The sequence below is a fragment of the Falco peregrinus genome, chromosome 7 (assembly GCF_023634155.1).
Source record: "Falco peregrinus isolate bFalPer1 chromosome 7, bFalPer1.pri, whole genome shotgun sequence".
In the NCBI taxonomy this organism is placed as follows: Eukaryota; Metazoa; Chordata; class Aves; order Falconiformes; family Falconidae; genus Falco; species Falco peregrinus.
In genome coordinates this window covers 49,623,924-49,651,890 of record NC_073727.1, presented here as the reverse complement: position 1 = coordinate 49,651,890, position 27,967 = coordinate 49,623,924, and the positions used below count along the sequence as shown (strand labels likewise).

The 27,967-nt window shown below is 39.4% G+C and overlaps 1 protein-coding gene across 1 annotated transcript in view; it reads right to left on the bottom strand.

Annotated features, from left to right (window-relative positions):
- Positions 1-704: 704 nt before the first annotated feature.
- IGF2R (insulin like growth factor 2 receptor) overlaps positions 705-27,967 on the bottom strand; it is a 60,909-nt gene continuing 33,646 nt past the window's right edge. The window contains exons 22-48 of the mRNA XM_055809668.1: positions 27,373-27,547; positions 25,867-26,034; positions 25,171-25,314; positions 24,284-24,462; positions 23,834-23,921; positions 22,142-22,348; positions 21,625-21,755; positions 20,856-20,953; positions 19,869-20,005; positions 19,051-19,241; positions 18,266-18,392; positions 17,773-17,895; positions 16,535-16,797; positions 14,644-14,856; positions 13,580-13,729; positions 12,324-12,485; positions 11,651-11,858; positions 11,105-11,251; positions 10,399-10,633; positions 9,278-9,414; positions 8,144-8,258; positions 7,073-7,219; positions 5,436-5,620; positions 4,750-4,936; positions 3,497-3,661; positions 2,832-2,901; positions 705-2,405 (exon numbers count right to left, since the gene is read on the bottom strand). Coding sequence (XP_055665643.1) covers positions 2,004-2,405; positions 2,832-2,901; positions 3,497-3,661; positions 4,750-4,936; positions 5,436-5,620; positions 7,073-7,219; positions 8,144-8,258; positions 9,278-9,414; positions 10,399-10,633; positions 11,105-11,251; positions 11,651-11,858; positions 12,324-12,485; positions 13,580-13,729; positions 14,644-14,856; positions 16,535-16,797; positions 17,773-17,895; positions 18,266-18,392; positions 19,051-19,241; positions 19,869-20,005; positions 20,856-20,953; positions 21,625-21,755; positions 22,142-22,348; positions 23,834-23,921; positions 24,284-24,462; positions 25,171-25,314; positions 25,867-26,034; positions 27,373-27,547 — 4,554 coding nt within the window. The 3' untranslated portion in view covers positions 705-2,003. The remainder of the gene's footprint in view (positions 2,406-2,831; positions 2,902-3,496; positions 3,662-4,749; positions 4,937-5,435; positions 5,621-7,072; positions 7,220-8,143; positions 8,259-9,277; positions 9,415-10,398; positions 10,634-11,104; positions 11,252-11,650; positions 11,859-12,323; positions 12,486-13,579; positions 13,730-14,643; positions 14,857-16,534; positions 16,798-17,772; positions 17,896-18,265; positions 18,393-19,050; positions 19,242-19,868; positions 20,006-20,855; positions 20,954-21,624; positions 21,756-22,141; positions 22,349-23,833; positions 23,922-24,283; positions 24,463-25,170; positions 25,315-25,866; positions 26,035-27,372; positions 27,548-27,967) is intronic.

Genomic DNA, 27,967 nt, shown 5'->3' with positions numbered 1-27,967 from the left:
TGGAAAAATAGTCTGGTGAAGCAAGTCACGCATCCAGCTCTGAACAAGGTAAGACTACTCAGTCAGCCTGCCTACTAATCCTAGATACAAGAGAGCAACAGTTCCAAGACCAGGCACTGAAGTTGCTGCTGTCAGCTGCATATTAGAAATACATCATCGATATCACTCCCAGAAGCACCCCGGCAGAGTACCTCTGTTCTCCCTAAGCCTCGTTAGGCACAGTCACAACGAAGAGACCAGGAGGCATTACACATTTATACGTGGAAAGTCATTTCACGCAGTAGTTCATGGACCAAACAACTCCAGGATGCCAGCCTTGAAGACTTGGGGAAGGGAAGGAGGTTTTTTCAAGATCCATCGAGAGAACTGCTGCAATGGTAACAGACAGTACTAAAAATACACTGTCAAGCCTCTCATTCCCCCGTTAACCTAATGCTAAATACAAAAATGCTTCTTTAAGTATGACAAGATGCAGCTTTAGCCAAACTGATTTACAGCTTCACAGGTAACAATGCACAACGAAAAAAACCCAAATCTGATAAAATAAAAGAATACACCACTGTGGCTTACCTATATATTCTGATGTTTGTAAACACTGATTCTCATTTTCAATGATGCAATTAAGATATTGGCTACCACAAAAAAACACGGTATCACCAGACTGAAGAGAAGCATTACAGACTAGTGTAAGAAAGATTCCAGACTTGCGATGTGGGATTTGGAATACCCACTTCATATCTTTTATTGAAATTGCTGAATACTTTATATTACACTATTTTGATTCAAAATGGAGTTTTTATAAAAAGAAACCATTGTTGAAACTGAGCAAGCCAGCCAAAAAGAATAATGAAAAAGTTTCAAAAAAATTCTGACTTGTATGATGCTTTGAAATCCCATCATCGCCCATAATTTAATTTAGGAAATACCTGCAGAAGACTGCTAGAGAAAATTTGACTTGCATTCATTGCCAGCAACATTTCAAATCAATGACCATGGCCATGACCATACCATAAGAGCTAGCACTTAGGCTATCAGGACACATTGGCCCAAAATTTTTTTTCTTGTAATTAATACCAGAGAGGTGCATTGTGCTGACTAAAGCTCCTCTAATTGTTGGGCTTTTCTTGGTGATGACAAACTGGGCAGCGCAGACTGTATTATAGGAATTCTACCTCTATGTCCTTGAAAACTCTGGTTCTCATGCAGTTGGCCTAGTCCAGCCATAATTTAGAAAAAAAAAAATCTTTGGGTGCTTGTCAGCTGCTTAGGCAAATACTGATGAAGTCAGTCATATGACCAGTACCAAAAAAAAATATCATGCAAAGAACAGCAACCATTTCAGGCTAAAGCTACATAGAAATGTACCTTTCAGTCAATACCTTTGAACCAATGATCTGTTTAAATTAGAATGGATATTCAAATTTACAGGATAAATTAGACCAGTTCCAAAATTTACATCAAATCATCCCAACACACGCAAGTTATATTTTTCCTTGTCTTACGATGAGAAATGAACCCATAGAGTACCCTGCCGGCAGGAAGAACGTGTTGCTATTAAGCAAACCTGAGTAGTGAGGATCAATAAATACAAGGAGTTAAAATGCTAGTAGTCAGATAACTTGAGTCTCAGGAGCCAGGGGATTCATTAAGCCTTAAATCCGTTAAATCCGTTCCTTTCAAAGGTTTCTCTTTTTTTTTTTAAGCAAGCATTTAGCATCTGAGCCTTAAAAAAAAAAAAAAAAGAAAGAAAGAAAGAAAAAAAGTGTCCTGGCTAGAGAGAGTCAACATAACTCAGCCAACTGGATGTTAGAAATCCAGTCATTACCGAACAGATCATTGTAAACAACCAAGAAATCTTTCTTTTCTTCCCTTTTCAATGGTTTCTTGTTAAAGGCAAAATTCAGAAAAATCTTTCAGGCTGAAGTCCTCATATTTGGTTGGAAATGTTGTCCCGTTATATATAATTCTCTCTATATATATTTGATTAGGCACGAGAAGGGTTATTAAACATTCAACAAGTCCTCATCACTATCATCATGAAACGATACTGTATTTGTAGAGTTCTGTGCCTGCTGCTGGCCTGGCTTGTCTTTTGCTTTCCTTTCCTTTCCCCCATTCAGCAAATAAGCTTTCTTATCACTGCCAAGACTGGGTGGCTTCTTTTGTGGGTGTTTGCTTTTGTCTAGTCCTCTTCCTGTCTGAATCTTTACATCTGGAATAGTTAATACTTCATCCTCACTGTCCAGGTCATCTACATGGAGAGAGGTAAAGGCTTCAGATGTAACAGACTTGGTAGTAATGTGACCATTCTCCTGCCCTCCTTTTGCTGTTCTTTGATTCGGTGCTGCGATTTCCTCCATAAGCCACTCTGTTTCATTCTCATTAGCTTCTTCTTCACTGTTTATCTGTGAGGAAAACAAAGATAAATATGCTGCATATACCCCTCTAGACTCTGCCACACGCTGCTCTCCCCAGCTGTCAGACCCCACACCACACCTGGCCTTGGGTTCAACTCAGTCATAAGACAGAAATACTGCAATAGCATGCTGCTACTATTGTTTTTCACTATGTCTGAAAGAGACTTTTTCTCTTCCTGTACTTGTTATTTGGCTATTTAGGGACTGTTCTTCATTTCTTCAACTCTATCTTCCTTTCCCATTTCACAATATAAATGTAAATCTCAGCTATGTGGCTTTCCTGAAGCCATACAGTATGCTTTCCATGCACTGAAGGAACTAAGAATTAAGGGGGGTTCTTTATCAAGAAATTAAAGCTTCATATTAAGAAAACTTGGCAAGAAACAAAACCTTCAATTTTTTCCACTGTATTACCTTTGTGTATTTGTAGGAGACACCAGATGTTCTTCTGCAGCAGTTCGTTATTTTGTTTATTACGATTTCCCTAAAGAAAGGGAAGAATGCTACATTAGGAAGACTGCATCCCCCTTATTAGCCCTCACTTCTCTTCACTGGATTTCTACCATCAACATAAAGCATTTCACCAAGCAAGCTGCAAGCTATTGCACAGTGACTCTTGATCCCGAACCGCCAATGAAACTCAGTCCATGACCATGTACATCTTTCTTTCCCCTTACCACAGCCTCAGAATTACTGTTTTGAAACACCTTGGGTCCCCGTGTCTAAGTGAAAACCAAACCTGTCTGGAAAGCAGAGAATCAGCGAGACTTGCACCTGTTCCTCACTGCTGTTGTATGGTTCCAGCTCAACACCACGAAAAGAGAGAGATATCAAACACCAACAATACTGTCACATTGTTTAATCCTCCCAAATTAGCAGTCATGCAGTACTCCAGCCCTCTTTACATGGGCCTTCAGACAGTAATGGGGAATTAAACAAACTAACAAACCAGGTGGTTTGACAACTGATGCTGCTAACTGAAAAACAGAACTTAAGACTCTACAGTTTACTACCTCCCATTCACTGAGGAAACAAAGTCCTACTAAAGAAACTTCTAAAGCCTCCCGATCATTTCTTACCTTCTCTCTTTTTTGTAGAACAGCAGGATTATTAGGCATGCAGTGAGGATAACCAGGAGGACACTCAGCACAGCACCAACAGCCTGACTTCTCCTTGAGAGGCCTTTATGTACTTGGGCCTCCTGATCAGTCTGGCGCTCGTCGCTTCCTGGATCATTGGTTGATCTAATAACATACATCAGGAAGAAAAGGAAGAGTAAGATCTGTTGACTGGTTGCATCAAACTTGACTAGGAACAGCAGATTCAACAAAATAAACACACCACACCATCCTGTCATTCCTACCTTACAGCTGTAAAGAACTGAGTATGGGGGATTTTATTTTACGTAAAAATAACTTAAAAAAATAGAAATGTATGCATTGTCCCTACATTCTGGTATGCTTTCAAGCCATGCATAGAACCGATGACAGTCATGACTGAAGTGCATAATTAGGCACTCTAGAGCTTACACATCAGCAGCTATCCACACAGAGCTGCTATTTTAGAACCAAACCTGCACTTGAGCAAGCTGCAAAAGCTACAGCGCTTATTTACCTTCCAGCTGACTATGGCACTACACAGACCAAATTCCCTCAATTGCCTGTTTAAACCAGAATAAACAGTTTCCCTGTGTTTTCAAGCTAGCAGCCAGAAAGTGAACAAGCCTAGAACTAGTCACTCCATTCTTTGCAGTGAGGCTGCCTACATGTCAAGAATGCCAGTAAGCACCTAGATAGTCACCTGGCTTTTAATACTGTCACCTCATTACTCCTTTTTTGATCCGTAGAATAAGCAGTTAATAATTAATTGCAGAAATACCTCATTATTCCTCTAAGATCTGTAACAATTTTCACTCCAGCCTAAAGAAGTGGGCAGACAGAAGGGACGGCCAGTCTTTGCCATGGTTTTAAATTCTTCCAGACAGTCAGGCAAGGACAACAAACTTACCAAAAAACTGGTTACTCCTCTCAGTAACATGAAACAGCACGTTCACTCAGCTACAGTAAGGTTTTACATAGTGAAAGTCTACTTCTACACCGTGCCTCTACATTTTCCATGTAAACAAGCAGTTTTAGGCCCAGATCAACTTGGCAAGCTTTAATTTAGTGGTCACGTGCCAAACATTACACATAAACACCAATTCCATCTATCCATAAGTACTGCTTTTTTAGCTTTTCCTTTTTTCAGAACCATTGTGATGAACAAATACGAAAAAGCCTTTAGCTAAGAAGTGCTGACAACAGCTGCTTTCAGAAAGTAGTTAGCTACTTACATTAATGGACACACAGCAGACGTGTACCAGGTAAATAAATACTGGCAATCTGCTGTCTCATGAAGGAATTCAGGGATGCCTTCCTTTACTTGTGGACTGCAGTGGAAGAAAATGGTTGAAGACACAAACTTTGATGTATCTTTACCACATCTGGAGTCTGATGAAAATATGACATCCAAGTCATCATCTACAACGAGAAGAAAACCTTATAGCTTACTACTTCCTTGAGAACAGTCTACTAACGCTAGACCCTGCAAAGTTACATATTTATTCTGCAGTAATAGCTTATACCTTGCAGTATCAACAGGTGAGCTCATACTTTTATATAGCTGACCCCATCAGTTGCTATGGAACAGTGGGTTAAGCTCTTCACAAGAAAAAGCAGCTAGATAAAGGCAATCACTGCTTATGCGGAACAAGCACAGAGAAAAACAGGAGACCAAGTCTTCTATCTTGCATCATTTCTACCAAAGTCTTTCAACAAGTGTCAAGCCCAAACCCTATTAGGGCCGTATTTGCAACTGAGCTTACACAGTAAGAAAAAAGCAATCTAAGTTCTGCTAGACAGACTCTGGATACCTTTACAGAAAGGGATTAGCACCAGTGATGTGAAACAAGAACCATTTTTTGATGAAACAATTCACACAGAGTATCTAAGCAACTCTGGCTAGTGAGCAAGTACTTACCCTCCACATAATATTTAGCTTTTCTGGCAGAACCGATTCTCCGAAAACGACGTTCATTAGTTTTAACCTGGCAGATGTTCGCTCCAGAGCATTCTGGGAAACTTGAGTTTCTTATACCAGAAAGTTGAATTTCATATACATATTTATCGCCATTTGTCCGTATGTCCCCAGAAGCTGTGTACAACCTGAAGAAACAGAGGGCAGGTCCATTCTTAAGTCTGAACTCACAGATTTAGGTTACTCCCGAGACATAAGGCTGGCAACAGTGATAGCTGCTACCACTGGCTGATTCCAGAGCAAGCCGAAGTGACTGATTCAGCAACCAGAAGAGATGCAGGACAGACCTCCTCCCTGAACATTAGGAATGAGAATTATATTTTAGCACAAATAATCTTCCTAAGAATGCACAAACCCCAATTTTTTCCAGTTACACTGCCCTCAATGGGTGTATGAATACGTAAATACCTCCAAAGGATTAAGATAAAATGGAGACAAAAAAGCATGATTCAGCAGCCCATACGCAAGTTAGCCTGCTGACAATAAAAACACATTGCTCTATAGCTATGATAAATAGCATAGCTTAGCTGTCTTCTCTAAAAGGTAACTAGTTCTGCTGTGTCACTTAAGTACTATTTACAATTGTATTTTTTCACATTGCCTGTCAGAGCATGAATGCTCTAAGATTCACAGCTATTTGTTCTAGCCACCTGCTCAAAGGCTGAGCTTCCTCAAATACAATTAATCTTTAATCGCACATTACACCAAGTTTTTAACATTGTCCTGACTTTCTCTCCTCCTTCATTCAGGCCTGTTTGACTTTTGCTTTTTCTCTATGCTTGTAATGCTATCACCACGTTTGCACAGCACGTTTATGCACAACACTTTTGCTCAGTTACTCCAGTCATGCACACTAATGGTTTGTGCCCTTCCAGCAGTTTATTCTTCCCATAACACTAGTACGGGGAGTTGCCTTCCATAACACTAGCATTGGCATTAAATATCATAGTTAGTATGAGAGTCTGGAACAGAGTTATGTGCAATGTGTAGTACAGTCAGTGTAACTGCTGGTCTTCCCCTGCCTCTCCTGGGTTCATTCATGCTTCACCATTCCTCCAGAGCTGTCCTTCCTCACTTCTAAGGCTTTTGAAGTACAGCTTCCTACTTCCATATGGGTCATCTGAGCAGGAAAAAAGGTGCTATGTAAAAAGCCAAGGAGTACTCTAGGTGAAACAAAACAAATCTAAAAAATCAAGTTCTCTGACACTGAACTAATGTCTACATGCCTTGGAAGAAAGCAACAATACACAACAGAGAAATCTAACATCAAGGTGATTATGTGCAGGCTTTAGACTAGCCATGAGTATACCTGGACATGCTCACAGCTATAAGCCCAGACGTGAGCTGCACTATTATCCATCCTTTAAGTCAGCCATCCATACAAGGTGAATTCAGTGCTATTTCCACTTGACAGTTAATAACCATTAAGGCAACACAGAATATTCACACCAAGCTCTTTTTTGCAGTACAGTTTTCTACAGGATTAAGGTGTTGTGGTTTTTGGTTGTTGCTGGGGTTTTGTTGTTTTGAGGTGTTTTGTTTTGTTTGTGGTTGTTTGGGGTTTTTTTTTTTTTACTTACTTGTAATAAACATCCCCTAAAGAGAAGTTTTTCCCAGTTGCAGGATTAATAACTGTTCCATTCACCACCTCCACCTCCTGCTGCTTCACAGCACAAGCTGCACGTGTGTCCCAAGTGATGTAGTAAGCACAGTTTTCTTCATCAATCCTACCGAACAGACATAACTGATGATTCCAGGAAACAGTAACAAGTGTTTAGTACTTTGACAAAGGGAAGACACACAGCTGCTAACCCATGTGTGAGAATGTCCTGCCAAAGCATGGTGCTGAGCATAAGCTAAAATAGTCAAGTAGCAATCAAAAAAAGCTACTTGAAGAATTGCGCTGCAATTTTCCACAGTTCCAAGACTTAAAAAGACCTGGCTACACTTGAACTTTCTACTTCAAGAGTTCCAGCAGTCACACAATGTATCAGAGGGGTTTATTGAAATATTTTAGCTAACAACCATTGTCAGGCTGCTCTTGGAAGGTTTAACGTGCTACACGTTATTTAAGACAACGAGTATAAGCTAGTCAGATCTTGCTACCTAGTTCTTTGACTCATCCAGAGCATCTCGCTCAGTTTCCCAATTCTGCAAACAACATAGAGCTAACCAAATCAAGACTCGGCAAAAAGCCATCAAGCTTTCTTAGTATTTGTGATCATGCATATACACCTTATTTTAGGCAGTTTCTAGTTAACTTATTTGTATTGAGGCAACAATAAGTGACTGAGCTACTAAAACATGGTTTATCTACAGTAAGTGTTCTGTACTAAACAGATTTTGAGCAAAGAGTGGCTGTAGTAAAGCTGACCTCAAAAACAACAGCATCCCAGCCATTGTCAGATCTAATTTGGAAGTAGAATGCCTACATTTTTGCCCAGAAATTTTAAGATGATACAGAATATAACTGCTTATGGAAGTGAACAGGTGTAGTAACTCTAAGATTCATGTCATAAAAGTACAGGCCAAGGATTATTTTAGGGACTGTACAACAAAACAGACAGTCACTGTCCTGAGACTTACAGTTTACTATAGAGGTACAAAGGAATAAGCCATGAAGATCAGTGGTATGTTAATTTGTTACTCACCTCTGCAGCATGGGCATGCCAACTGTTTTTGCACACTTCAGTTCTATAATTGTTGTTACTTTCTTGTTTTTCCTACATTCCTGCCCACTGGAATAACTAATATACACTGTATCACCTAGAAGAGAAAAATGGTCACACAAAGTTTTTGTAAGCAGCTGTCAGAAACCCCCTTTGCTCATTCTCCAGACTTCATTACTTTAGATTAATTTCTAGGACTTTTCTCCCCTGCACAGGCCATATATCACTTACAGCACTTCAGTAATCTGAGGGCCTTCATTCTGATGATTTTAAAAATCATTTCTCAGACCTCTGTATTTACATTGTACCACATGTTCAGGTAATCAGTATGGCCGTAAGAAGTGTTTACATTTAACATGTCATAAACATAAGAGTATAAGAGTAAATGAAGATATCCATTTATAAATTAAATTAAGCAATGGACACATGTAATACATTCCACTGTTTTTGTAGCTGGATGGAAAATTTCCCTCAATTTCACAAACTCAGCAGCAATTTGAAAAATATTCTTTAAACTGAAAACTTCAGTAAGGTTGAGATTTATTTTTTTATTCCTTTTCTTAAGAGTGAGGCTAATTAGTCATCTTTCACGAGCTGCTTTAATTGAAGAAGTTAGTGGACACAGAACAAGTCTTTCAAAACAGGATGAACAAAAAAAATAATTCCCCTTCCCACAGTTACAGAATAACTGACTGGTTGAGGTTGAAAGGAACTTCCAGAGGTCGTCTGGTCCAAACCCCTTGCTCAAGCTGGGCCACCTGGAGCCAGCTGCCCAGGAACATGTCCAGACAGCTTTTGAATATCTCCAAAGTAAGAGACACTCTACAACCTCCTTGGTCACCCTCACTGTAGAAAAGTGGTTCTTCATGTTCAGATGGTCAATTCATTTCTTACAGCTTTAATAACAACACCGTTTATTTGCTTCAGTGTTTGCACATGGCTTAAACACTCCTTCTTTTAAGTGAGTAGTAGCATTTACTGGTTTTGTTTTTAGACAAAAGATTCACTGGTAAATATATTTCAAAATAAAGGCTTCGCCATAATTTAAGAACCACTACAGCTAGGTCGTAAGATTTAACGATTTCTAGCTCTCTACAGGAATAAAAGTAACTCTACCTGTCACATTCAGCTTCTGCGTATGAACAAGTCCAAGAACTTGAACATCTCCATTATTGCTTTTCCTGCAAATACTGGCTCTTTCAGGGCAGCCTGTGGGTCCCTCATGTACCCTCTGACAGAGATTCACATAGTACCTATAGACAACAGGGTAGACAAGACTTCTTTACAATTAATTTAGGCTGAACTGAAACAGTGAGATACAAACTTCAGAATCCTCCTGGAAAGCTATCCATGTTGAAAGAAATTAAATACTCAAATTAGCTGACAGAATAAAGCACGTACTAAGATTCAGTGGATTATTTCTAACCATCATTTTCAAGTAAATGACTGTGCAAAAAATTGATCATTCACCAGATTAGTTCACTGGTTATGTTTGACCTAGGTCAAAACTAGAAATTGGAACGAAGTCAAGAAATGCCCAGAATTCTTTTCAGCTATAAAGGTTACAGTACTACCCTAAATTTAGCATCTTTTTGGAGCTATACCAGCTAAGTTTTATTAAAACAGAGGAATGAGTAGCAAGGTGGCAAATAAAACAGTTTTATAACCCCACAGTTTATGATAAGTTTACAATTAGATGCTCTCACCCTTACCAGTTCATTTCCATTTTCTAACTGGAGGGGGAATGCTAGAGAGGTTGATTACTTCCTGCCATTCATATCTTCCTCTAAGTTGTTACTTAGAGAAATGGAAGGAAAAGCACCCTACTTAAACTTTAGACAAGAAGTTACACTCTTTAGTCAAAAAATTATAATTAAGTCATTAAGATTTTTGTTCATCATAATCAAGAATTTAAACAATTGCATTTAAACTACAAAATTATTTTGTTGATACAGCAGTTTAAATAGAAAATCTTTTAAAAGCTTTGAGCTTAGACTTATTCATCCTTTAAAAGGGTTACCAACAGAGGGAAGGGGTAAGGATGAAGACAGTAATTATTCATCCTCTTCAGATAAAATGGGTTCCTTTTTTGTCTATACAGTGTTAAGCATCAACAGTTTTTAAGACACTGTCAGCAATTTAAACAGACTCTGAACAGGGACCAAAGTACTATGCCACATTACAACTGCAACTGTATTGATTAGCAAGCTGCTCCCTTAGAGTTGCTCATTACTCACGAGTTCCCATTGTGGAAAAATATCCAAGATCCTGTCAGGGAAGAAAGCATTCTCAAATCATAAGTTCTGTGTTTTTGGACAAATTTGCACTCCATCTTTTTGGGAGGACAAACAGCCTGAGTCTTCCATTCAAATGTCACAGCACAGCCAAGTGTCTCACTGAGAAGGTACGGTCTCCCAACACCAGCATTTTCATCACATGTGAAGATAATGGTCGATTCCCTTCTTGCAGTTGCTATAAGGGGGAAGGTTGTAAAAAAAAAAAAAAAAAACAAACAACACCACACACTTCGCAAGAGGCTTTCAGACACCCATGGATTTTAGTGTAGCAATTTTGCAGTATCAACAAAAAGTTTTAATCAGGTATCATTTCAAACAGCAAAGAGGCATAAGTGCTTTACCTAGTTTTCATGCTTTTTAGACAGTAGTGTTCCTTGCAAAACAACTGATCTCCATCAAAGCAAAGTCATCACTTACGACTTAACCACTCAACCACTCACTATGTAAAGGCATGAACTTTTTATTTCAAAAGTATTTTAATCGCTCACTCAAGTAAAGTCAGGTTTGTTCCACAGGCTCCTTGTTTTGCCCACTCCTATCCCTTTACTTCCATTTTACTGCACCAGAGGTCTTTGGGCCAGCCTGAAAATGGCTCACGCCCTGTGTTACCTCAGATCCTTGCACATGAGGTATAAGAAGTTCTTACCGTTACCACAAAATCCCCACTTTCCATCTCCTTGGTAGTCTCCAGTTGTAGCACACCACGGCCTATTCTTTTCGTCTGTAATACATTGCTCATACGTCTTCCCTTTGTACTTGAAGGGGAACACACAAAGCTCTCCCTTTTCAGTCACTGAGAAGGAAAGGTACATCCTCTTAATAACATGCAGTAGAATAGCAGGCATATCCATATTCAGGACCATACCCAAAGCCTGTACTTCAATACTGAGGAAGAGTCATAGGCAGACAACAGGAACACTGAAACATTGAGTCTAAACCCAATCAGAAACCTAGGACAACCTAGTGTACAATTAGCTACCATCATCCCTACAGAAGAGTTGCACTCTATCCTCTAGGAGATACATGTTGATGTTGCAGATTAGCACAGTGCCTGTGATTTAACAGAACTACAAGTTTCTATTAACATATGTAAAATCCATATGTTGCTTCCCTCCTATCACAACAAAACCTCATACTTTAAAGGTAAAACTGACAAGGTCTTACATAAAGAGGAGATCTGCTTCAGTCTTACCTGGAGGGCACCGATCACCACCTGTATACTGCAAGATGACAGTCTCATCCTGGTGGCTATAGTCCATTTTCATTTCCTTTATGTCTCCAAAAGATGATGCACCACTTTCAGATGTCAGACACACTGCCCCATCTTTGCATTTTCCCTGAGGCAAGTCTGCTGCCTTGCTGCACACACCAATGTGGTAACTGTTGGATCCAGAAAATACCTGTGTGGACATCCAGAACCATCACAACAAGGCTGCCTCAGAGCCTACACTCAATGCTTACAAAGAACCAGCCAAGTGCTCTATAAACCAAGTCTCATGCAGTACTTGCATAATGCAGGAGAAAAAGAAAGTAACTAATTGCAAGTCTGGCCTTCCTTAATATGGCAAAACTGCAGACAAAATACACCCAACAGGGCCAAGGACGCAGTCTGTTCAGCAGACTTGTTTTCACATTCAGGATTCTGCCACGGGTGAAGATTTCTCCTTCCTTTCCCTATCAGTATATATCCATGAATTTCCCTCTCAAAACCATTAAAACCCCAGTGTTTTCCCTCTATTATTACTCCCCCTGTCAGAGGCCAGACAAGCTTCAGTTTCCTCCGCTTCAGTTTTAAAATGTTGATAGCAAGGGGTAATTACCAAAAAAGACGGGGGGGGGGAAATCACACCACCAAAAGGCATTACCTCAAATGATCTTCCAGAAAGGCTGGTCAGGTTAAAAGTATAGTGTAGCTGTTCATCAGTCACAGAGCAGCCTAAAGTTTTAACTTTATCAGGACACACAACTGGGGTTTCCCACTCAAACACAAAACTGCAGTCAAGTTTCCTTATCATCTTTGGCTTACCCTGTTACCAAAGACAACAGCAAGATACATTAGGTTTAATTTTTGGAGTTTTTTGTTCTTTCTGGACTACTACCACCACCACCACCAAGTTACCTCAGTTATTACCAAGGCTAGGCTTTACTGACTAGGACGAACACCATGCCTTCATATTACAACCAGTACCAAAAAAAAAGCTACAAGTACTTTCTACCTAGCTCCAGAAAGCTATCAAAGCAGTAAGTACACAAACTTTCTTATTAATTAGGGTCAAGATTTTGATGTTTAACTCAGTTGCAAGCAGCAACAGAACTGTGAGAGAGTTGAGTTTCTCCATGGTAGAAAACATTAAGAAAGTTCACTGAGTTAAGGTTTAGAAAGAATGCCGTTGCCTTTGTCATATTTTGAAAAAAATTAGTATGGCCTGTATAATATTTAGAGCTGTCTAGAGTTTCAGCTTATGCCCCAAGTTGATGGAAAATGGTTCCCCTGAGTATTTTCAACAGGCTCTAGTTTGTCACACATATTCAAGTGCTTCTCTACAGTTTGCTAAAGCATTCAAAAATTTCAAGAGGTTTTAGATTCACACACCATGCAACTTCATTTTAGTATTCAGGTATCAACAGAAAATAAAAACCTAAGTATCTGAAAGCAAATTTTTAAAGCCTTGTATGATTATGGAAAGGGTTACAACATAGCAGAAATATTTCCCAGTACTAGCTTTACGAACAGTTACACTGGTTCTTGTGTTAGCTTGTGGTACAAGTACAAGTTTTTGGACCTAGACAACGTGCAATACAGCATTAAGTTTAATGCCAGAAATAAGTTATCGCTACATTACTTTAGTGGAATCTGATCCTTGAAACCATCAGAACCTGCTACTCTCAAGCCTAAAGTTCATGCACTCTATGAAATTTTGCCTGGTGAGGAACACAAATACTAAGTATTTAAGTGCTACGTATTCAAGTAGTTAAGAATACAAATACTAAGTTGTTTAAACACTTCCATCCTTACATGCTAGAAAGAAATCCTTGGTTTAATTTTAAACAAAGCTAACGTTGGTTACTACCTATTTCCCACTGCACTCCAATATCAATGTAAGTTTAATAGATGCCTTACCAGACTAGTTCCTTGGCTGCAGTGAAATACAATAAGAGAAGTATAGTTCAATTTGTTGTTTATCCGACAAGGAGTAGTGCTGTTGTAAGTGATGTAAACTTCATTCACTGCCTCATTTAACTTGGGAGGTTCAGTAACACGACCAATATCCTACACAAGCAAAAATATGTATTGAGACATAGGACATACCTAGATTTCAGATCAGCCCAGAGATTCAGATCAATTCAGACTCCTCTGTCTGGTTTATATGGAAGCTCTTTTGAAAACTGCATTCTATACTCAAACAATTTTTCCATTTCAATCCTAACAAAATGCAAGTTGAACAACTTAAAACATCTTCCATTAAGCTTGACAAAAGCTAAGGAGGTTCTGCATCTTACAGGTAGATTTTTCTTTAAATCACTGTGCCAAAATGCCAATATATCACTTAAAAATAGTGTAGTATTAGCAATGAAGTAAGGTACCTAGATCAACGTCGAAGTTCATGGAAGACAATCTCAACTTTTTATTTTGTGTATCTCCTACAGCTCATAAAGATGGTCTCAAAAGGTAAAGAGCCTCCATCTCTCAAAGTAATAACACAGACAAGTTAACCAATATTCTGCTACAGGCTTGCTATTCATGCAGCTGTCAAGTTTTTACATGGAACTACTAAATTCATTGTAGAGCATGCCAGGACATATCCTGCTTCATATTGTAACAGGCTATCATGGGATCAATCACGCCTTTCCTGTGCCACAGAATGGCAAACTAAGAGCCATTCTGCTTCCCAGTCTCCATATCTGGCACACAGCACTACATGACAAAAATTATCTGTAGTAATTTTTCATATTTGTCACTGTATGGAATCTTCTAGCACCCAAAAAAACCCTAGGGTTCAGGATAGGAATATACTTCATAGCAAAAAGCAACGAAAGGTAATTTTGCAGGGTAGATTTTGATTTTGTATTCCATTTCGTTAACCCATTGTCAAATCTCTGGTTCAGATCAGGTGTCTGTGCTGGGATACTGTTTTAAACTAGCAGGAGAATGCATGTTTCAGTGATTCCAGGCACAGTACTTACTATTGGTGCTTCATTAACAGGAACCATGCAAACAGCTGCTCCAGGTGGGCAACCAACATCCTTGATAGGATTGAGAGGCTCACAAATGTTGATGTAGAAGTCTGGAGAAACATCCGTTGTATCTTCATCCACAAATGCCTCGTAATACCCAGTGCGATGGATCAGAGGAGACAGGTCAATAATGGAACTGCCATTCAATACTGAGCACTTCACCTACAACAAAGCATGTTTTATTGCTCTTATTATTACTTGCTTTGATTTAGTGACAAACACCCTGTCCTTCAGAGGACCAGAAGTGTGACTGCATATAACGTATCAGACTTGATTGTGTAAAGCAGCATTTGTTACAAATTTGATTTGTCTACAGATACTAAGCTCCTACAAGATGTATACGAAAAACCTCAATTGTTTAAACATTCCTATGGAATGGAGTCCTTATCAGAACAATACTAAGACGTAAAGCTCTGGCACGCATACTCCAACATACAGTCAACTATGTCTTCCTAAGATCAGTAGATCCTACAGTTTCTTCCTCTCCGCATCTCCCACACACCACTGGACCACCTCCAGTAAACAAGCTTGGTTATAACAATGTAGTTATTGTATTGCAAGCTGATGTCTTGAGCACTGGATTTCCTCAGAACTTATTTCTCACATTCTTAAAAGTGCCTAAGCTTACTGACAGCCTATGTGGAACCTGGGAATCCTATTCTTGTTTAGATATTAGATAAGGAGCAAATAACAAAATCACTGTTTAATTTCAGGATAAATATTCATCATTCCTACCTAGCCATCACCTGAAATAGCTACGGTCACTGTGGATGCACTGTGAAAAGTGATCAGAAATGCACAAATGATCACTGAACAGAACGAACAGGCTAGGAAACACAATGTTTTTAGGCACTGCTGATTTTACTGCAGCATGGTACATACTACTGAAGAAGAAACTAGAACCATGTGTAGCACAACTCTTACAAAAGAAGGAGGGGAGACATGACAGTTCTTACCAGGAAAAGGAAAGCTGGAAAATGCTTTTCCTAAACTGAAGCAAGAACTGTGGTAGTATTGAGACAGCAATAAGGAGAAAAAACCCAACTTGTCACAGAGAATGACGGTCACAATAGAAGTAATCAAGGCAACAAAAAGAATGATTAGGCAGATTAACAAAAGATAACATTTCAGGTGTTAAGAAAAAAAAATCTGAATTCACCTTACAGCTCATTTAGCTTTCTATTCTTATTGCTATTTTTTACTCAGTGCATCCATTACCGGTAACAATTTAACTAGCTAAAATTAACTGAAGTAAGACTAGCTCCAAGTATTATCTGGAACACCAATTCATCCACAGCTGACCAAATCACATTATTACAGCATGTGTTATACAGCAGAGGCAGACCCTAAATTCATGCTATTGAGGTTTACCAATTTTTGCACTAAGCAAACTGATCATACACTTGCCTGGCCTCTAGTCACTTGCTCAGAAACAAAGACTACCTCCATGCACAGAGATGCTATCCATCCTCACCCTCAACTCAGCCTAAGCTCTATTGGCCTGTTACATTGGTGGATCTTTAACCATCAGTTGCCAAGAAGATGCCCTGTAGCTTCCATTTGAGCTGTACAGAAAAGCAGCTAAGTAGGTTCCACAGCGGGGTTATTCTGAAGTGTTAAAATTTTAACTTGGTTCACCATGCATGCAGTCCAGAAGTTTGCCAAATATTCTTCAACCCTGCTGGAAAAGTCACTAAGTATTTGAGAACTTCTGTATGAACTTGGGTTCTGTGCTACAGAAAGAGACCTTTCCCTCAAGGATTTAAAAACATATACTGCTATTAGCTTAATCACCCAGAAATTCAGTCCCACAAGTGTTTGCCATAAAAGTAATTCTTACCTCTTCCTCACAAGCCAAGGAAGTATGCCAAGAGAAGTAACTAGTGCACGTCTGCTCATCAAAAGACAGAAAAACAGGCTGGCTGTCATCGCCGACATCAGACTTGCACACAAAGCTAAAATAGCTTTTGTGCTTCAGTTCAGGGTCTGCAGGGCAAGGATCTCCATCTTTATAGACAAGCTTTAACACTTGATCTTCATAAGTTAAAGTTTTACTCTGTTTTCCAGCATTAATTGGTTTTGGACCACCAGTGATGCAGACAGCTAAAGGAAAAAAGAAAAATGAACAAAACAGATCTGATGCAACTGTCCTTCAAAATTGCACCTTACAACATGAACAGCAGGAAACTTAAGGTTTTAGCATGACTAATTTTCCTACGAAAGATAGGCTGTTTCACACCATCCAGAGGTTACCATTAATCTGAGATGAACTGCACTGAAACAAAGACCAAACATTGTCTTTAATACTTCATTAACCAGCAGGAAGTACTGCATTTATACACATTTAAGCAACCACAGAGCACAGTGTCTGGTTATCACTTCTCTGAAAGCCAAGAGATTAGCACAAAATAACAGCCAGATAAAATTTTATTAAGATGCCTCTTAAAAACCAAATCAACCAATTCACAAGTGATACTCCTATTTTAGCATTTAAAATGCTACTCATGCATTAGCATTTAAGATAATATTCAGTTTGACAGAACAGTTAGCAATTCAACCTGCTACTAAGCAGCTTGAAATAGAAGTTGATTTCTACTGATGTTTCAGAAGCATCCAAAACAGAACAGAAAACCAGAAAGAAGATTGGCAAGGGTTTGAAGTACAGACACAAGGCTCAGTGCAGATGCAATACAGCAGTACATCAGCACAAAGCAATTCTTGTGCTCAGCTCACTAGCTGGAATCTCCTAATGTCTTCCTTTTCACAACAGTCAAAAGGTGCAGTAGAAGTGTCTACACTCCTGCCCTTATGTCCAAAATAGTATCTACCCATTCAGACCTAAAGGGGTTGGACTGGCAGTGAGCCCATCTAAGTTTAGAAATGGAGTTTGATAGGAATACATTGCTTCATTCTCTAGAACAGTTTCAGGATCTTTTCATAACCAATTCAGCCACAGAGCTGCTCTCTTCATTCCTTCATGCCCCTCTCGTTTTACTGTAACTTCAGCATAAATACTTGCTTTGGGTACCCTACACAGTCAGTCAGTGATTATAGTATCAGAGGGGATAAGATTCTTACCAGCTCCATTAGCACATGAACTTTTAGCGTCAGCACAAACATTCAACTGAATTTTTCTGTTGTGCGAATCTTTGATGGTATAACCAGACTCTCGCTTTAGTGATGTCAAATCAAAGAGGTGACCTGTAGGCAGATCAGGGAATAATTTAATCTTTTTTAAGATTCAAAATCAAGACATTTCTTTCTTTAAAAGCTTTCAGTAACTTAGTAGGAAGGCCAAGCAGCTTCTACTTGCCTGCTAGCTTAGAAAGGCAAACAGTTACTAATTCATATTAACGGAGGCAAAACTAGTTTCAGAACTATAGACTATTTGTTCCAAGTGATATTGCAGCACCTTACAAGATATTTCTACCCACCAATAAGCTTGTTGGTCACTATCCAGAGTATGTGTCAACACTGCCCTTTTCTAATAAAGTCCCTCAAGAACACAAACACGGTAGTGCTGTTTCCAGAGGCTTCTTCCAGATACAAAATCCTGAGGCCACCTCCTCACCTGTTGCAGGATTGGTTACCCGACAGTCATTTTGCACATTGCTTTTAAGAGGACATGCAGCAGCGGTGAACCATAAGAAGGTATATTCACAATCCTCAATGGCCATTATAAGTTCTGGCTTCGATTCCTAAACAAGGAACAGTGGAGAAAGACTATCACTCTTTAGAGATGTGTCTAAGATTTCACGCCATGGAATTACCCCTGAAGCCTGCAGCTGAGCTCAATTTGAATGCCAGTCCTAGGACTTAACAGACCGATGAATTAACAGTCCAATGAATTATCCATGGGACAGAGTATTTAACTGTGAGTATTTCAAATAGACAACAGTACAGAACCATTATCAGGAACAAAAGAATTGATGAGAGGAGAGCTAAAGGCAGCCTAGCTGGGCAACAGAAAACGCAAAAAGTGAGGGTAAGACATCTCACCAAGGGGAAGAGTACTTAACGGCAAGGCATACAGGTGTGCAAGAGTTAGGAACTACATAGATAGTATTATTTACTACCTGAAACACTTCCCAACCTACATCATCTTCAAGACACAAACAGGCAATCTGAAGCTATTATAGATGATAAAATTTGTGCTAGCAGAGTGTACAAAAAGATCTCTTAAAAATTGCTCAGCATTTGAAGTTCAAATACTCACAAACCTGCTTACAAGGCTGGCTCCCATCCAACTACAGATAAAAAGGGAACGGATAAGAACTGCCCACCATTTCCCATACACATACAGTGGTATGAATGACTCATGAAAACATAGAACCCCACCAGAAGGGGCCTACTTACAATTCTGCTTTCATCACACTTGAGGCGCAATATTGTTGTTTTCTTGCGAATTTTATCTGGACACTGCTCCCCATTAATGTATTTCAGAATAGAAATGCCATTTTCCCACCGGGGACCATCAGCCACTTCCCCGAGACTTGTACATTTTGTACCCTCCATGAGGGAGGCAGCAGCATCAGAAGGACAGGAACCTATGCAGATGAACAAAAACAGCATTATTACTCCTAACGTTGTTCAGGCTTACTTCCTTGGACTAAAACTCCACTGCTCTACTTTCAGGTATGTAGTGGCTGATGTATCTCCAAGCCACTGTCCCAACCATACTCATTGGGGTGGGGTTTCTTCTCCCCCCAAAATCACAAGTAGCAGCAACTGCCTCACTTCGCTCAAGCTCATGCAGAAAGCGGTGGCAGCAGCTACGGGGGAAGCAGACTGCTACACGGAGTGGAAGGCCAGAGTCTGTTACCTGGTCTTCCACTGGACAAAATGTAGAGTCAGTTGTTAAGATGCCATAGAGAAAATTCTGAAGTTAACATCTTGCACCAAAAGGTTAAAATAATCTTTAAGAGCTATAGCAGACTTTGGATAAGGATGGAAGAGCTACAGTACTGAAGTTATCAAGAGAAGATAAGAATTGCTAGTGAATCTCATTAGTCAAGCAGATGGAAATCAGGCCCATAATCCACCCTTCCCTCTAGTGCTGAAATTACACCACTGTCTCTACACACTTTGCTTTGTGATTTTTTCACTCTGAACAATAGAACGTTATTACTTGCCTCCCCTAACTACAGTGAGAATATATTTTATTTTGCTCTTACGTGCAGCACCATATGGTACTAAGGGCTTGCAGACATTAATATAGTATTTCTGTGAAGAAGTAGATAGAGCTATTGCCTCCCAGTTCTCTCTATGCCGTGTCAGAGATGAGAAGTCATAGAAGTTTCCTTCATCATCCCTGTAAGACAAAGGATTCAAATTAAGAGGCATTTAAAAAAAAACAAAAATCAAACATTGTAACTTACAATTCTTAAGTTACTACAATACTCTCAGCCTAGTACCTCTGAGCAGAGTATCATGCTGGAAAAGAAGTCTGCACCAGACTCACTGCTCCCTACAAACCTCAAATTGAGTAGAGGCATCAGTGCCCTAGCCATGCCCACATTAACCATCCACGTGCACACAGCCCTCAGCCAGCGCAAGGGTAATTCTGAGTTTTCATTGAAGCACACCAGCTTTCAGCGCATGGCAAGCACAAATGCATAGTTACAGTGGATTGTTCTACCGTAGGGTAGAAACCTATCGTGATGCCAGACATTAAAACTCTGGGCCAATTATTAGCCACATTTGACACCACTTAACAAATCTTAATGAGCTAATACTTTGTTGTGACAGAAGTAGATGAGATTTTTCCTAGAGCTTTGTTCGGTGGAAGTTCCAAACAGACAGCAGTTGTATTCTTGTTTAAATTAGCTATAGTTAAATAATAACTAGACACTTGTAACAACCTAACATACTCAGAGTTCAACCATCAATAACAGCACACCCAACAGTTCACTTTGATACTAAGCTTATTTCCCAGAAGAAGCTCCAACAAAGTCTTTTTCTTCAGTGAAATTAGTTTTAGGAAGTATAAATTGCAGAAGTTACTTAAAACACATGACATTTGCATTGAACGCTACATTAGCTGGTTAGTGACCAAGTCAAAACACAATAGCTAAAGTGGTAATATCACACTGAGTTGCAATAAGGCTGTACGTGTTTCTATCATCATACAGCTCCATTTTAAGTTTGTGGAAACAACTTACTTGTAGGAGCACTCCGTAGATTTAACAGGTGGGCAAGCGTACTGAGTATGCCATTCAAACATGTAGGTACAATCTGGAGTTTCCTTCAAAAATACAGGCTGAAAGAACACAATACAAAAGGAATTCACTTTCTCATTTAGACACGTTGAAGCTACCAAAATATCTCAGCCTTGCTTCAAGAAGATCCAGGAACCTGTGTTTACATATAATCTTAAGAGCCACACTATGCCTCTGACCAGCTGAAAGCATGGCTTCTCCCAAACCCAAGTTTATCCATATGCACACTTCTGATAAAAGGGCAGCCCATCAGGAGCTTCTGCGTCCTTCATGAAATAAGGGGAAGAGAAAAAGTAACTCTAGGCACCATTGTTTAAGAACAGGAAAGCAAGTGCAAGTATAGAGAGGGTAATACTAGAAGCAGGTAACCAGCTATTTTGGTCTGGCCATGTAATAATACCTGCTTTCCTCCTACCTTTTATTTCTTACAAAGAAAAGGCTGTTATTTCTGGGAGAATGTCTCTTCCCCACATCTCCAATATCTTTGCTAATAGCAGGCACCCCTTAAAGGAAAAACATGCCCTGACTTTCCTGGGGCATAACAAAGGTACCTTCCATAAACAGGAAATCCAAAACATTCCTCATTTTTTATTACCTCACAAAATCCTTCAATCTCCTGCATAATCTGTAAGTCCTTGAAGGAAGCTAGTTCAGGTTTTTCACCTTACATTTCCACACATTACATACAGGAAGTGTATGTTTTGAAACTAACCTCAGATGTAGTCTTGTCACAATAGAACAATATGGCAGTTGATCGTTCATATATTTTATGACATTTTTCTCCATTGGTGTAATTAATCATTATTAAACCATTTTTGAAAGTCAGTTTTTCTGTAAGTAAGCCTAGAAGCAAAGAAATGAGACAAGTAAACAGCTAATCCAGTAAATACATGACTGCAGCAATGCCTCTAGCAACAGGGTTTCACAGACAGCAGTAACATGCACAACCAAGTATTGATAGAAAGACTTCAGCTTTCCTCTAAACTTTGTGACCTAGTTATTGCATGACTGCTATTCCAGTACAGTAAGGGGTTGAGCACATTCCTAATTGTGTGTCAAGATAGCTATACACATGACATTTTACTTGCACATGAAGCAGAAGTGCTAGGGTGCTTTCTCCCATAAAATGTACAAGGTTAGCAAGAACCCCTTTTGTATCACATAGTGGCTTCAGTTACACCCCGGTTAATCTTCCCATTCTCTAAGTTCCTTTTGATCAAGTGCTATACCTGCTACTTTTCTGAAAGTATAGTCCGTCTTCTTTACTTGACATGATGACACAGTGTGAGCCTCTGTTTTGCAAGGTTCTGTTATTTCTCCACAAACTCTGAAGTAGTAGTCATACTCATCTGTACTCACTTTTATGTCTTTATTGGAAAGTGGTTTCAGGTTATAGACATGACCGTACCTTGGATCTTTCACCTGGCAATCCTCTCCTTTAAAGAAAAGTTAAGAATTTAAAATACAACTTAATATCAATGAGCTACATCAAATACACTTAGGACAGCTAAGGCCTACTGGCACAAACAAGGCCACAAAGATGAGTATCTGGCGCTTTAGGGCAGTAACGCTTAAGAACCATTTTAGTCCAGCTAAGCAGCTCATTTCAGGAAGTCACCAATTATCTAGAACTACAAGACTAAGCTACAAATGGAACATTTCTGTTATAACTACCACTAAAGAAAGATGCAAAAGTCACACTGTAGTTCAAAAACTACCTCAGAGTGGCCTCACAGGTTCTTCCTTCAGCCATGCTGAAGATTAAGTACAGAACTAGAGACACTAAGTCCAACGCTTGCTTAATGATCTGGAAAGAACAGCAAGGTCACAAGGCCAAAGCAAAAGTTGTCCTAGATGTCAGTCTTCTATCTTCTTTTAACAGCTGTTAAGTTTGCCAAGTTAGGAAATAATCAATCATAGGAAATTTAGCTACAGCTTATGGGTCTGACAAGACACAGACAGAAAAGGTTTGGGAAGATTCTAGTGTCATTAGTCTAATCAGCTAATACACATCAGTAACTTTGCTGCTGATCAAGTCCTCAGTTTTAAAGTGACACATTGCTCCATATTCTGAAGCTTTTAAAAAGCCATCAGATTGTATCACATGGTTATTATGCTCCCCTCAATCACCCAACAAGTTGGTACCAAGTTAAAAACAAGGCAGTCTGCCTCCCTTGAAAACCACAACTCTTGTCACCAGCTCCTGCACGGCCATTGTGTGCTGCAGGGCAGTAGCTTGTAAACACTCCTCTTATGCCACATGAGGTCACTGGCAGTTTCAATAGTGTCTAGGACTGTTGCAACAGATGCTTGACAGGAAGTCTGGATGTTTTATAACATGTTATCCAGAAGTTGCAAAATAAAGCCCGCAAGGGCAGAGAAGATACCTGCACACTCAGCTTCCCAGCTAAAAGCCAACCAAGTACCAGATGTGGAACCTGTGATTCCTTCTTGCATGTGCCACAGTCAACTGTAAACTCTGATACACCTCCCACTGGTCTCTCCCGTATTGTCTAACAAGGGTCACGTTTACAGCATAGCTTCCAGTCTTCAGTGGGGGACAGGGAATGACGTGCCAGGCATAGGATCAATCATATTCTCATGGAACCTGATGCTTTCAGATTTAAAAGACACTGGCAAGTCTGCCTGTGATTTAACAAGTTAGTACCATGATTTGTCCAAGACAGCATTGTTACTTTTTTTTCCCTAGATAGGGAAGTACAATTGCCTGTCACCCTAAATTGTACTTCAAACGTTAGATGTGACTCTTAGTTGACTTAAAGCTCAAAAGAGACATCCCTCCACAAGCCAGGGCCTTTTACAGGAAGATTCATAGAGTAAGAAACAAACATGGCTTCACTAAGCGTTCACTACTTGTACAGATTTGTTTGATATTTTAAAGCTCAAGTAATTACACTTACCTTCTGCTTTGTGAAGAGGACATGCTGCCAAGGTTCTCCAAACAAATACAAACTCACAGTCACCTTCTTGCTCAAGCACTGGTGATCCCTACAGAAAACAGCCATATGAAGGAGGCTTACCAATGATTGCTTTGCGAGTCTCAAAAGGTACATTGCAGAATCCTTTTTTATTGCAGTTGCACAGTCTAAGATCTCTATTAGCAAATTTCAGTACTTATTTTCAGCAAAGAGCTGCTTTTGGTGGCTCAAAGGATTCCACAATCAAGGTAACTGTTGTGTTCCACAGACTCCAGAAAACAGTTGTAAGGAGAGACAAGAGAAAAGCCTGTACACAAGATATTTGGTTTAGAACCAGCTTCCCCATTCCAAGAGGAATAAACACTGTCTATTTTGTTATACTAAGCTCAAGCTCTAAAATCTTCATTAACAGCAAGTGGCACAGAAAATTACCATTGTTTGATCGCACTGGAAGATTATACGTGTAGAATAACGCTGCTTATCTTTGCACGTGTCACCATTCAAGTAGATAATGCTCAATGACCCATCAGTAGCAGCCTGTGGGTTTATCTGAATGACTCCAAGGTTCCTGCTTTTATCAGTGTATTTCACACAAGATCCTATGGCACCACCTACAGGAAAAAGAAAAAGCCTGTATTTTAGTTCAAAGCTTTGACAACTATAGTTAACTTCATTGTAAAACAACAGAGTGGAGTAGCTTTAAGAGAGTTTTGAGAACTAAAGCAGACACTCTCAAACTCATGAAGCAGAACACAACGTAAGTGTTTTCATAAGTACAGTTAAGAGACATTGTGTGCCTAAAGCCTTTGAGGAACAGAACAAACTACTGTCCTGTGTTCACCAAAATCTGTAAAAATGCACTAACTTATCTGCTCCCACAGACTTGATAGAAGACTACCACAACAGGTAAAATAAATCAAACTGGCTAGAAGTGCAGCAAGACATAGCATAAGCTTCTCATTCTGCCCTCATTCAGTTAAGAGGCTTCAACAACATTTAGCTTTCCTTTCTTCTTAAAAAACAAACAAACACACACCAAACCAAACAACAAACACACAAATAAAATCAAGGTTACTGGCAAATAAAGCCCTCAATGCATTTTTCCCAAATGCATTCCCACACATCTCAATGCAGGAGTCCTGCTCTCAGTTTGAGAAGGCCTATTATACCCTTGACATATCTCACCCAGGTCTATGCACTTTAAGTGACTGAATAGGCAGGATTCAAGGCATCCTACTAAAATAACCAAGGATTTCATTCTGCATATAAGGTCTTGCATCAGAAGTCACAAGTTAAGAAATGTTTGCCACTTGGCTTACCAGGGCATCCAGGCACATAGGGCAAAGGCTTGCAGACATTCAAGAAAAATGTTCGCTTCTTTGCTTCCTTTGAAGTGTCTATAGCAACCCATGGCTCACCTTCTTTGCTCAAGTCACTTAAGTCATACTCATTGCCAGCAGCATCTGAAAGATATGTGGTACATACAGTAAACTGAAAGACAACCTATTAGATACTTGTAGCAATATTGGGTTTGAAATGGTACAAGTTTCACAGACGAACATACATAATTCAAAGTAATTTTCAGAATTACATTAGATGTCCATTGAAAGAAGGTACTGTTGCCATAAAAAAAAAAATCACTACATTTGAATTCCCACAGGTAACTACTCCACAATTTACAGGTGCACTTTTCCAGAGGCCAATACTGAAGTGACTCATTTTCTTCAGAGTTGGGCTGAAGCAGCACCCAGTCATGAAAAGGATTAAACGTTTTCAAAGTAATTATCAACGCCCTTGTGTATACCACTGTGTTGCATATTAGCTTCTTGACTGTCTTTGTAACTTAAGCCTGCTTCAAACAACTCCTCTCCCTCTTTACAACTTCTATGAAAACTTCAATTTTTACAAATGTCTTCACAACAGGTATTCTTAAAGCCCTTCTCCACAGAAGTTTGCTACTAGTTAATCCTTCCAATATGTGTTGGACAGAGCCCACCCATATTCCAGGGACCTACCCGTAACCTGGCAGTCCACAGGAGCGGGAGCACAGGCTAGAGCTGTGTGAAACTCAAAAAAAGTATCATGGATGTTCAGCACACTGTTTATCTCTTCACGCACAAACTTAAGCTCTCCAGGATATGAATCATTACAAATGAAAGTCACCGTAAACGTGTCTGATGTTCCTGTAAAAACAAACACTTTGCTGATGGTTCCCTCAGGAATATTTGAATTTAAAAGTTCAAGCTAGTGTTTGACTAAAATTTTCTAGCAGTTTCTTATTATTGCTTCAAGGAAAACACTACCTTATCATTTATGGGTCTTTTAACCATAAATACACAAGCCTTCTTTAGAGACCTGTGCTAAATTGCCTAGCAGCCACAATTCTCTCTCCAAATGACAGACGAGAACATCGACACATTTCACAACTATAATTACCTTCACTGAACTATGTTTGCTAGGTCTTTCACATACTTAAAGAAACAGAAAACCTATAAAACATCAAGTCAGCTGTACCAACAACCTCTAAATTACATCACACATACCAAAGTTTTGGCTGTTTGTAAGTTCAGTGTTAATGACTGCTGAACAAATACTGACATTATGTAAGCAGCGTGTTACATTCTGTTTAGACCTGCTTTCCACAGCCCACAAGAAATGGTAGAATTACGGGGGGGGGGGGGGAGTAATACTTGTCATCAAAATGGTTAGCAGTGTTATCAAAATGGTAGAAGCTCTTAAAGCAAAATACATGACAGCTCAATCACTTGCTTCCCGTTGGATATTAGGTACAAAAACATCACAACTGGGAAAATAAGAGATATCACCATAGCAATTTTTACAAAGGACGAACATGTAGGAGCATCTGAGGTTCCCGAATTCAAAATTCGGTCTTCCTAAAATTCTTTTGCTGTTAAAGTGCCATATGCCTTTCGATGAAAACTCAATTTCAGTACAGTTGGAGGGCACGTGAAAACCAAAAGCTAGACACACACTTTTCAGTAACCTTACCTGCAAAACAGACTTAAATTCATGAAATAGGTGTACAGGAAGTAATAGAGCACTTAAGAAATTCCATATAGGAGAGTATAAGCTAACTGAAAAGTGATCTTTCAGATATGAAAACTTTAGAGAGCATTATTCATGAAACTGAAGCTTAAAGCAATGACTTCACTTAGGAAAACAAGCAAAATGAATTCTGACTCATGTCCTAATTTGGCTACCTATTTCTCCATGCAAGGAGCAGTATTTTTCATCTACTCTGTAAGAAAAAAAATCCTGTTTTGTATTGGTCTCTTTCCAGGAGTTCTGAAATGCACATCTATTTCTGAAAGCTGAGCCATTACCATTCCGCATGATTTGATTTTTTCCTAAATTTTTCATATGAACTAGCTTCTTTAAGTGGCTAACAGCAAGACCAGCAGGTTTTAGCACATAAACAAAGGAAAAAATGATGACCATTCACAGGAAGTTTATAGAACATTAGGAAATGTGTCTTGGAGATAGATGGATGCTGAACTCACCTGATTGTACTCGAAGAGGACCTCTGTAAGTAAGAGTTAGAAACCCTTCACCAGATAGATACAGGGTTTTGTCCAACTCCACCAGCCTCACCGATGTCAGATTTTCTGCTTCACATCCAGCAGCTGTTTTGCCATTGATCTTACCGCAATCTGGCATGGGTCCACAAATGTTTAGCTAGAAGTTTTGAAAACATGTGGGTGCACACAATATTAACTGCACCAGAAAAATTAGGTCCACATAGCCTTTTCAACATCAGTAAAGTCACTTGCCAAGAACTATTTCAAACAGCATGAAATGTCTGTCATTTCTAAACTGCAAGCCAACCAACTATAACACAAGAACAGTATTCTCAGTGTTCAGCTTAGAGGATCCACAAGTTCTCCCCAGTAGTAGTGCAGGATGTTGTTTAGCAAGTTTATTTTTAGACTAAAAAACCCACTATGGTAGGATCTATGGATACCCTAGGACTACTGATACATGCAGATCACATTAAGAACACTGATACGGACAGATTAAATCCCTTTCAGGCCACTTCAGCACCAGCAGGCAAACTGGTATTACGAAACAGAGTCCATAACTGGAAAATGATGTATA